The 12083-nt window shown below is 34.3% G+C and overlaps 1 protein-coding gene across 1 annotated transcript in view; it reads right to left on the bottom strand.

Moving 5' to 3' along the window:
• Positions 1-11018: 11018 nt before the first annotated feature.
• FAM162B (family with sequence similarity 162 member B) overlaps positions 11019-12083 on the bottom strand; it is a 7474-nt gene continuing 6409 nt past the window's right edge. Inside the window, exon 4 of the mRNA XM_028117008.2 lies at positions 11019-11117. Coding sequence (XP_027972809.1) covers positions 11019-11117 — 99 coding nt within the window. The remainder of the gene's footprint in view (positions 11118-12083) is intronic.

Here is a 12083-nt window from a genome sequence, read left to right as displayed (position 1 = left end):
TTGCCTAACTAAATAAACCAACATTTGAGCAGTATGCAATATTATGAAATGTTACAGCACTATATTAAAAATAATAAAATACTATTTTACAATTGCATTTATATAAATGTGTCTGTTTCATTTGTTCTCAGGATGGTGTATTCCTAATGGAACAAAAACAGATGCCCTCATTGATTATAATTCCATCACTTTCTAAAACCAGTGAGATTGTTGTTTGTAGCATATCCGATAAAGCAGTACGTCGCTTTTATTTTAGAACTTATATATTCTGCTATATATCAAATTTGTCTTTGTATTTCAAGCTTTGGCAGTTAGCAGACATTCACATGTTTTGAGATTATTTTTTCCTTTTCTGTTATTTTAATGCAATATAATGCATTTATTTAAGGGGTAGAGTTTTAAACCTGATAAATAGAAATCAGAGGGAATGTCCGATTTAACTTATTAATGAACTCTGGGATACATGATCCACACTATAGCCAAGCCTAAGCCTCCCTAGCCTAATATTTTTGTTTTCTTCTGTTTCTTTTATTTTTTGCTTTGCCTGGCTTTTCCTTCAGTATTTGAAACTATGTTAATCAGTAGTGAAAGTAATTGGATCTGTTATTTTTAGGGTACCTTACTCTCAATAAGGCAGTCTGCAATTCTAGTGACAAATGAATTCCTGAAAATGTATGAAGATACAATGTACAGGTCAATCAAAAGACTTAAATATGCAGTGGCATTCCCTTTCCAGAAATTCCTAAGTACATCCTTTAATGATGTGTTTGCTCAATTTTATATATGTTCTTTTTTTTTAACTTTTAAACACTTTTTATTTAAATTCAATTAACATATATTATTGGTTTCAGAGGTACAGGCCTATGATTCATCAGTCTTATATATAATACCCAATGCTCATTACATCACTGCCCTCCTTAATGTCCATCACCCAGTTACCCCATCCCTCCAACTCCCTCCCCTCCAGCAACCCTGTTTGTTTCCTATGATTAAGAATTCTTTAATTTCCTTTCATATGGAAGAGTTGACTAAATTCAGTGAGCACATGATTCCCCCTTTTAGCACATCAAACAATTTTTGTTTCAGTAGCTTACGTTTTAGGAAACATACATCATATCATTATCAATAGCACTTTAACATTTTAGTTTTCCATTCTGTTATGAAATAGAATTTTGAAATAATTGCACTGGCAGTAAATCACCACCAGAACCAAAATGTTGATTGGGGGCAACCCCATGAAATAAACAGCTTGGAATGCTCAGTAGTTAATGCATAACCATTTTAATTTGGAGATAGTTGGCAGTTGAGGGAATTTAACGTGTAATGCCCAAAGGTTCCTGTTACTTAAAAATTGAATGCTTTAAACTTACAGGCTACTTTTGAGGGATCTCTCTTGTTCTTTTTCAGTTATGGTTAACATGTTTTTAAAATCTAAAATAGCATGACAAAATTTAATACACTTTATTTAGGGTTTTGACATGACACTATTTTCTGATCATTCCATCTTTTAAATTGTTTTATTATAAAATATACACAAAGAGAATAATGTGAAAGAAGATAGTTTGAATAACAAAATGAACGCTTACATATTCACCACCCAACTTAAATTATCAGTCCTTTGTAATCATTACTCTGGATTATGTTAATAATTCCTATGCTTTTCCTCATTGTTTTATCTCATGTTTAGGTATCCCTAAAATAGTTTCCCTTCCCTGTTTTGGAAATGTATAAAATGGGATATTTTACACATATCATTATTTTTTTAACTCAATGTTAACATCTTTTGAGATGCATTCACATTGATGCATATGTCTGTGGTTCATTTTCTTTGCTGTATAGTATTCATTTTGTGACTACATCATGATTATCTGATAAGGTAAGTCTTCTGTTTTGTTCTTCTTCAGGATTGTCATAGCTCTTTGCATTTTCACATAAAGAATTAACTTCTCAAATTCAGTTAAGAGCCCCATAGGGTTTTTGGATGAAAATCTAGAGGATAATTTTGGAGGAATTAACATCTTAATGATACTAACTCTATTCATGAACAAGTTATAGCTTACCATTTACTTAGAGCTTCCTTACTGTATTTCAAAAAAAATTTTTTGTAGTTTTCTTTACAAAGATCATTCACGTTTTTAAAGTTTACTACAAGGTAGGACCTTTATGTTTTTCATTGTTGTAAAACAATTATCTTTTGTTACCTAAAATTTTCCAACTTGCTGCTGGGGTGTAGAAATGTAATTGAATTTTATATATTAATCATGTCTAACAACCTTGCTAAATTAATTCCAATTTATAGATGATTTGGGGTGTCTGTAGACAATAGTAACTGAATAATGGCATTCATTTCAAATCCTTGTTTCTTTTTCTTATGTAGGATCTCTAGTACAATATTGATTAGAAGTAATAGTAGCAGGCATTTTAAACTTGTTATTTTTTTTAACATCTTTAATGTTGCACCACAAAATATGATGTAGTCGGTGTAGTTTCTCTTGCTTTTTGCAGATTCTTTATTATCAAATTTGCCTACCCAAAATCAATATTCAGGGCATTTTCAAGGTTATTTGTGGACATTGTGTAGAGTGGTGTAAAAATTGAGTCACCCAGGGCACATGTTCCCAGCTGAGGTTGAACAAAACAATGCTCTGCTTCTTATTTCAGCTTTCATACTATAAACAACTATCCTTTCTTGATCTATTTAGTTAGTGCCATGTTTCCTGCCCCCTTTTTTTTTCTGTTTAAAATGGCCTCCAAGTATGCTGAAGTGCTGTCTAGTGTTCCTAAGTACAAGAAAACAGTGATGCGTCTTAACAAAAAACACATTATGTTAGCTAGGTTTTGTTTAGGTATGAGTTACAGTTCTGTAGGCTATGAGTTCAGTGTTAATGAATCATATATATAGTCTTTAAGCAGAAACACACAAAGAACAGATTAGGTATTTAGTTGACAAAAATGCTACCAGAGGTTCTCAGGAATCTAACCCTGTATTACCCTAAGGAGTAATAATGATTTAGTACTTGCTAATTCAGTGTTTGCAGCAACTTTATACAATAACTCCCATGAGTAATGAGAATTGACTGGTTTTTTTGTAGATAGTTTTTATCAGCTTTAAAAAGTATTCTTATTCCTAGTGTAAGGTTTTTATTTTGATCTGTTTTTAACTCGAATGGAGTTGAAATTCAGCCAGTGTTTTTTCTGCATCACGAATAAGCATATGGTTTCCATTGTTAATATGTTGAAAAATAGACTTTCCAGTATTGAACCTATTTTAAGATATACCCAGTATGTCATTTACCATTTTATTGCTTTTAAGCTCCAAATGTACCCTTCCTCAACCTACTTTGTGATATTGGTACTGGACCCTGTAAACATTTCTCCTTTGCCAAGTGGCATGATGTTAAGCTTTGTCAGTAGAAGGCACTGGAGAGACATTGAAGGAGGAAGAAGTGTCCTGGCCTCTTCCAAGTGTGCTTTCCTTAGTTTTTGCTCCTGTGATGCTCAGCCACTGTGCAGAAGTCTTCCGGGGTTCACCTCCAGTGTGGTTGCAGTGGTACTTCTGCAGGCAGCTTCCTGGTAAGTTTCATTGGCACCTCCAATCAGCTTCCAGCAAGGTCAGTGGCACTCTTATGGGCAGCTCACTGGAGAGTCACCCCAGTGACCCATCTTGTTTTCTTTTTTTTTTTTTTAGATTTTATTTATTTATTTGACAGAGTAAGAGAGCATAAGCAGGGGAAACAGTAGAGGGAGAGTGAGAAGCAGACTCCTCACTAAGCAGGGAGCCCAATGCGGGGCTCGATCCCAGGACCCAGGGATCATGACCTGATCTGAAGGCAGATGCTTAACCATCTGAGCCACCCAGATGCCCCGCCCCTCCATCTGGTTTTCTAGCAAGTTGCACAAGCACCCAGTAGGTAGTTGCCCAGCTCGTTTCACTGGTGCTCCAGCAGACTTGCAATGAGCCTTGCAGGCACCCCAGTGGGCAACTCCTCAGTGAAATTAAGTAGCACCTTGCAAGCAAACATTCTAGGGAGTTCCTCCAGCACCCCTGAGAGCAACTTCCTGGTGAGTTTTGTTGGCACGTCAGTGGACAGTTTTCTGTTTGCCAGCCTCAGCCTGAGACACCCAAAGAACCTAGCTGCCATCCAGGAATGCTACATACCAACGAGGTCTGAATCTTAGCCTTGGAGGAGAGGGCCCTATTCCAAGGTCATTCCTTCCTTGGACATAGATGTTGTTCCCTACAACTGCTTCTGTTATTTACCTGACTTCTCTTTACCTCTAGTAGTCAATCCCTCATTACTAATCTTTTTACATTAAATTTTCCCTGTTCAGGTATCAAGGACATTCTGCTTAAAAAAATTTTTTTTTAATTGAGATATTTACTTACATACCATACCATTTATCCACTTACACAATTCAGTGGTTTCAGTGGTTTCTATATTCATACAGATGTGTAACTATCACCACAATCAATTGTAGAACATCTTATTTTGAGACTCACTTCTTTCATTTAGTGTAATGTTTTCAATGTTTGTCCATGTTGTAGCATATATCAATATTTCATTCCTTTTTATTACTAATATTCCATTGTATGGATATAACACATTTTATTTATCCATTCATTGGTTGATGGACATTTGGGTTGTTTCCACATGTTGGTTATCATGAGTTGTCCCCTTTAACAAATAACCCTCTTTGTGTTTGATAATATTCTTTGTTCTAAAATCTACTTTGATATTACTATAGCTACTCCTACTTACTTTTGTGTTGCATGGTATATCTTTTCCAACTAAAAAGTAAAAACTTTTAATTAATTTCCTCCTTTATAAAGATTTCTTGTAGGCAAGAAAGAGGTCTTGCTTTTTTATTCTGATAATATCTGCATTTTAACTGGAGTGTTTATAAATCATTAACAATTATCATGATTATTGATTTAATTTAGTTTAGATCTATCATCAGGCTTTTTGTACTTTTTTTTTTTGGTCTGCTTTTTCTTTTTCTACCTAGTTTTGGATTAATTATTTTTTAGGGTTCCATTTCATCTCCTTTTTGACTTATTAGCTATAAATCTATATTTGTTTTTCATTTTCTCTTGGTTGCTTTAGGCTATAAAATAGGCATCTTTAATTTTGGCTACTCTTAAGTAATATGGAAGCATATCACATATCACACTGCACTTTTGAGTGCTTGAAATGTCGCTAGTACCATTGAGAAATTGAACTTTTAATATTATTTTAATCAAGTTAAAAATAAAAACTGATAACTTTACTTGGTTATTAGAAAACCTAAGTATATTTGGAACAGTTTGGGTAAGGGAATCTTTTTTTTCTTTTTACTATACATTTTATGAAGTCTAAATATAGACCAAGTATTTCTGATCAAAATTTAGCCTTTGAACTGAGATATAAAATCTACATTGGATCTCAAAAATTTAAAAAGGAAAAAATGCAAAATATGTTGTTAATAATGTTTATATTATGAATATTTGCTAAAATGCTGTTTTGGCCATTTTGGATTAAGTTCCATTAAAGTTAATTTTACTGATTATTTTTTACTTTTTAACATGGCTATTAGAAAATTATAAATTTCATATGTGGCATTATTTTTCTATTTGACAATACTGGTATAAGCAACTTAAATATACTTCCATTTTCTCCTTCTCTGCCTCTGTCCTATTGTTTTCATACATTTTACTTCTCTATATGTTATAAATCCCATAATACGTTCATGGTTTAGTCATAAATTTTTACTTTAGTCTATTATTTTAAAAGAGGTTTAAAAATTATAAAGTTTTTATATTTGCCCCCATAGTTACCATTTCTAGTGCTCTTCAATTCTTTGTGTAGATGTAGATTTCCATCTGGTATCATTTTCCTTCTATATGAAGGACTTTTAATATTGTTGTATTCTGTTTGCTGATGGTGAATTCCATCACCCTTTGTATGCCTGAGTAAGTCTTAACTTCACCTTCATTTTTGAAAGATTTTTTTTTTTAAGAGAGGGAGGGGGGATGCAGAGGGAGAGGGAGAGAGAAAATCTTTTTTTTTTTTTTAAGATTTTATTTATTTATTTATTTGACAGAGAGAGAGCACAAGTAGGCAGAGCGAGAAACAGGCTCTCCACTGAACAGGGAGCCTGATGTGGGCCTCGATTCCAGGACCCTGGGATCATGACCTGAGCTGAAGGCAGACGTTTAACCGACTGAGCCACCCAGGCACCCCGGAAGAGAGAAAATCTTAAGCAGGTTCCACAGCCCATGACCTGAGCTGAAATCAAGAGTCAGATATGTGTAACCAACTAAGTCACCCAGGCAATTCCATTGGGTATAGAATTCTAGATGTATTTTGTTCTTTTAAGATGTTGCTCCACTGTCTTCTGACCTGCCTTTCTCTGACAACAATTTTTCTATCATTCTTATCTTTTTTCCTTTGTAAGTAATGTTAACTTTTTCTTTGGCTGCTTTTAAATTTTTTTCTTCATCACTGATTTTAAGCAATTTGGTTATGATGTATCCTGGTTTGCCTTTTCTCATGTTTCTTGTTCTTGCAGGTAGCTGAGCTTCTTGGGTCTATAAGTTTATAGTTTTCATCAATTTTGGAAACATTTCAACCATTACATCTTCAAATAGTTTTTCAATTCCAATTTCACTTATACTAGGCTTCTCAAAATAGTCATACAGCTTACTGATGCTTTTTTCATTTCTTTTTCTTTATGCGTTTGGGTAGTTTTCATTGCTTTATCTTTTTTTTTTTTTAATTTAAATTCAATTTAGTTAACATAGTGTATTGTTTCAGGGGTAGAATTTAGTGATTCATCAGTTGCATGTAACAACACCCAGTGCTCATCACATCAGGTGCCCTTCTGAGTGGCTAAAATTAACAACTCAGGAAACAACAGATTTTGGTGAGGATATGGGAAAAGAGGAACCCTTTCACACTGTTGGTGGAAATGCAAACTGGTACAGCCATTCTGGAAAACAGTATGGAGTTTCCTCAAAAAGTTAAAAATAGAACTACCCTATCACCCAGCAATTGCACTACTGGGTATTTATCCAAAGGATACAAAAATAGTGATTCAAAGGGGCACATGCACCCCAATGTTTATAGCAGCAATGTCCACAATAGCCAAAGTATGAAAAGAGCCCAGATGTCCATCGAGAGATGAAAGAATAAAGACAAATGGAATATTACTCAGCCATTAAAAAGTATGAAATCTTGCCATTTGCAAGAATGTGGATAGAACTAGAGAGTATTATGCTAAGCAAAATAAATCAGTCAGAGAAAGACAAATACCATATTATTTCACTCATTTATGGAATTTAAGAAACAAAACATGAGCATAGAGGAAGGGAAGGAAAAATAAAAACAGAGAGGGAGGCAAACCATAAGAGACTCTTAACTATAAGAAACAAACTGAGGGTTGCTGGAGGGGAGCTGGCTGGGGGATGGGGTAATTAGGTCTTTAAACTCACTACTTTTGTCTTCTGTTGTGTCTAATTTATTCTTAATTCTATTAGTGTATTTTTCATGTCAGACTTTGTATATTTCATCTTTAGCAGTTCTCCTTGGGTCTGTTTCATATCTCCCATGTTTATTATACTCAAGCTTTTCTGTACTCTATTGAACACAGCAAGTATGATTATAGCTGTTATGTTGTCCTTATCTGCTGATTCTATCATCTGGTCTGTTTCTTTTTATTCTTTTTCTTCATTATGGTTTGTATTTTCCATTTTGCTATATTCTTTTCATGTCTGGTAATTTTTTATTGGATACCAGGCATTGTGAATGTGACTTTGTTGGCTATTAGATATTGGGTTTCCTACATCTATTCTTAAGCTTTGTTATGGGACACAATGAAGTTACTTGAAGACAATTTGATACTTTACAGTCTTGCTTTTAAACTTTTTTTTTTTTTGCTTTTAAACTTTGTAAGGCAGGCACAGAACAGCCTTTATTTTACTACTGAGGTAATACCATTCTAAGTACTCTGCTTCTCTGTCAAACATGAGAGTTTCTAATTTGGCTGGTGGAACTCAAACTATTCTTGGCCATGTGTGAGCTCCAAAAATTGTTTCACCTTGTTCTTTCACGTGGTTCTTTACATGACCATGTGTAGTGGTCACTTGTGGTCATCAACACTCAGCTGCAGATCTCTAGAGCTCTCTGTTCAGCTCTCTCACTTTGGTTCCCTATCCTGTGAAATCTAATTGTCTTATCTTCCCTGGCCTCCTGACTCTTTTCCCCAACTCTGAGAGACTTCTAGTTTCTACCCAGGTTTCCCGTCTATGCCATGTAGTCTTGAAACTCTTTAGGCAGTAAAGTGGAGCAATTACCAGGCCCAACTAACTTATTTTCTCTATTTCACACATCAGTGCCCTTCATTGCTAGATGCCCAATGTCTGGAAATTGTTGTTTCATGTTTTTGTCCCAATTTTTAGTTGTTTCAGGCAAGAGAGTATATCTTATCCCTATTACTCCATTTTGGCCAGAGCAGAAGATGGCATACCAATTCATAACGTTCTTTTTAAAATCTCTGTTGTACCTTGGCTTTCATCCCTTTTATCATTTCTAAACTGCTTTTTATACTTTTTATCTTTAACTTGAAGACTCTGCCAAATTCAGTTATATCAACCCTCTATATTCTATGTTTTTATTTACTTCGTTAGTTCCTGCTCTTAATTTTGTAATTTCCAATCCTTTATTCCCTTTGGATTTGTTCTATATTTCTTTTTTGAATTTCTAGGGATGTTTAATACATTTGTTATAAACCTTTCTTTTCTAAGAAAAGCATATTGAGGCTAACAATTTACTTTGAATTACCACTTCAGGTACATTCCACAAGTTTTGATATATAGCTTTTTCTTAATATTCAGTTCTAAGCATTTTTAAATTTCTATTATGATTTACTCTTTGACCTATGAGTCATTTGGAAAATCACACTTTAAAAACCTTATGACAATAAATAAGTGAATAAAAACATCATCCTATTAATGTCTAAGTTGTGATATGACTGCACGAAGTTCAAAAGTTGACGAAATGTGCTTTATGGTTTAGTATGTGCTGTTTTAGTGAAAGTTCCATGCATGCTAAAAAAGAATGTGTATTATTAATTGATTCACATCTTTTATATATTTACTAGTCAGTGGAATTTGTCAGTTTCTAAGAGAGATGTGTTAATTTCCCAAAATAATGGTGGGCTTGTCCATTTTTTCCTTGTAGTTCTGACTGTTTTTTATGTATTTAGATGCTACGTTACTTTGTGCATACAAATTTAGAATTAGTATAACATTTTTCAAATTCAAGTGAGAATTTGTATATTTATGCGTTAAAAAACAGAATAATAGTTATTACAAATTTTATTTTCAGCTTATGTGATGACTGAATTTAAATAAAACACAACCAGTTGAAACCTAACTGAAAATGTTTTCTTTTTCCTTTTTTTTTTTAATTTTTTATTGTTATGTTAATCACCATATATTACATCATTAGTTTTTGGTAAAATGTTTTCTTTTTTAGTTGTTACGGTGGGAACAATGGATTTTGCTGCTGAGAGCTGAAGACATAGCAGCCCTATAATGCCAAGATGAAAGTGTGATAAGATTGAAGGTTCAATCACAACTTTTCATGGTGAAATCTTCTGTACAGTGCACTAGAGAATGGCCATCATCCAAAAAAGCAGTCAGTTTATAGAATGAAAGAGCACAAAACCTTTGGTCTAGGGATTTACTGTTAAAATAGGTGATAGGGAACAGATTGGTTAATAAAATGCTGTGACTCAAACAAAAGAGGACTAACAACAGAAGTCCTGCTCCCGATCTCTGTTATAGGTAATTTTTCTGTAAACATCTTTGCCATAAGCATTTTCCCTTCAAATCTTTTTAAAGCCTAACTAATTGGCCATAAGACAATTCTGTCTTAAGAGATAAAATACCCGACTGATAGTCTGGTTTAATTCTCCATTGATGAATCAACCAGCTTTAGCAAAGTTAATGTATTGAAGCTAGGTGTCCATTTGGTTTCATTTCTCCATTGACAAAATTCCCATTTTTTATTCTATAAATCTTAGCTCTCCTAACAGTCTATACAGTATTCTGTTGTTTTGTAGTGCCCTTTATTTTGACTACCCGTATATCTGGATTCATTTTGACCATGTTATTTTGTCCTGTTTCTCTTTTTTCTATTCTCTTTTTCTTTCCCTTCCCCCTTTTTTGCCTTTTGACTAAAGTCAGTCATCTATTTTTTTTTAAATCTCTACTTGTTTGAGAGTTCATATTTTCCTGTTACCCCAGGAAGCTTAACAAATATATTTAACTTAACAAAATCTGAAGTTGATAGTTTTACATTCCTCTCAATCAATGTAAGAGTCCTACCCAAATATAGTGGTACTTTGGTTGAAAATTAGTTTAGATTTTAAAGAATGCTTAGTGAATGACATACACAGAGTGCTCATTTTATAATTATCTGTCTTGGCCAAAAACTGGAACAAATACCCAGATAAACTGACTCATATTCATACAATGGAATACTATAACAAAATAAAAATGAACAAATTCATGCTACACAAAATTTGTGGATGGATCTCACAACATAATTTTGAGTATAAGAATCCATTCTCACAAGTGCATATTGTGTAATTCTATTTACATAAAGTTCAAAAACAAGCAAAACTAACCTATGGTGACAAAACACAGCAATGATTACCTTGGAGGGTAATGAATGACAGAAGGCAGAAAGATTTCTGAGATGTTACTGGTGTTCCGCATCTTGACCTGGGAGGTGGTTATGCAGGTGTGTTCACTATGTAAATATGTATCAAGCTATATACACTTCCGTGCACTTTTCTGAATACAGTTCCACTTCAGTAAGATTTTACTAAAAAGTAAAAATAAAAAGACTCTGTGCTTCTCTTTACCAAATAAAACCATGGCAATTATTTTGTTAAATATTCTATTTTACCTATCTTTTATTGTTTTTGATAATAATAATGATCCTCTGATTAACACTGTGTCACTTAGAATTTCATTTGGCCTTAGCCTGTGCAGCCAATGCAGCTTCTTCACGCCACTTAGCTTTCTTTGCCAGGTTCCAACTCGTTAAGGATTCATGTCGTTCTGCAGCCTTAAAAATAAGAAAATAAAAAACAAAAAACAAAGCAAAGCGTTGTGACTCTCTGGAAAGGATTTGTGTTTCAGATAGACATACACAGGAGATACTCTGTGAAAAGGAGAAAAGTAACTTAAAACATCTGTCACAAATGGTACCCAAGAAAAATGATCCTTTGGTATAGAAAAAAAATTATGTAAGTTGTGAGACTTCTAGTCAATAGGACAACTGACATCAGAAATCTGCCCTGGCTCTCTTGGCTCACAAAGACATATTTTTTGGATTAAAAAAAATAAAAATATTTTCAAATGGTTATGTTCAAAATCAAGAAAGGGGAATCCTCAGGTATCTGAAATGGAAAGAACTCAAAAGGCAAGAATTGGTGGGTAATAAGAAGGACTGAGGCCAGGTTGGGAAGGAATGGTTTCAGGCAGGGGGCATTAGGGGAAAATATTGGTTTTAACAGCTGTGAGCTGGGAGTTTAATCTCTACCCCCAAAAGGTGAGTCCAGAGTTTGGATCTGGGGTTGGAAGTATCAGGTACTCCACTGAAATGACTAGAATTCCTCTTACCAGCCCAAGGAACTGGCAAGGAAACTAGGCATTTATCTGGGGTGGGGGGGGCAGGAATCACCTCTGAAAAGATAAGATGATCAGCATCATAAATGGGATGTAAAAACTCTAGCTAGAGGGATGCCTGGGTGGCTCAGTCAGTTAAGTGTCCACCTTCCGCCCAGGTCATGATCCTGGAGTCGCAGGATTGAGCCCCACATGCATTTCCCCACTCTGGGGAGTCGGCTTCTCCCTCTGCCCCTCACCCTTCTTGTGCTCTCTCTCTGTCTCTCAAATAAATAAAATCTTAAAAAAAAAAAAAAACCTCTAGCTAGAAAATAGGTCTGAGGGCATGATCTAAGTGCAGTACAGAGATATAGATACCAAAAATAGAAAAAAAAGTTAAGGGACATGGAGAATCTAATTAGAA

The sequence above is a fragment of the Eumetopias jubatus genome, unplaced genomic scaffold (assembly GCF_037043125.1).
Source record: "Eumetopias jubatus isolate StellerSeaLion01/CBP00866 unplaced genomic scaffold, mEumJub1_p1.0 scaffold_6, whole genome shotgun sequence".
Lineage (NCBI taxonomy): Eukaryota > Metazoa > Chordata > Mammalia > Carnivora > Otariidae > Eumetopias > Eumetopias jubatus.
This window is presented reverse-complemented; position numbering and strand designations above follow the sequence as displayed.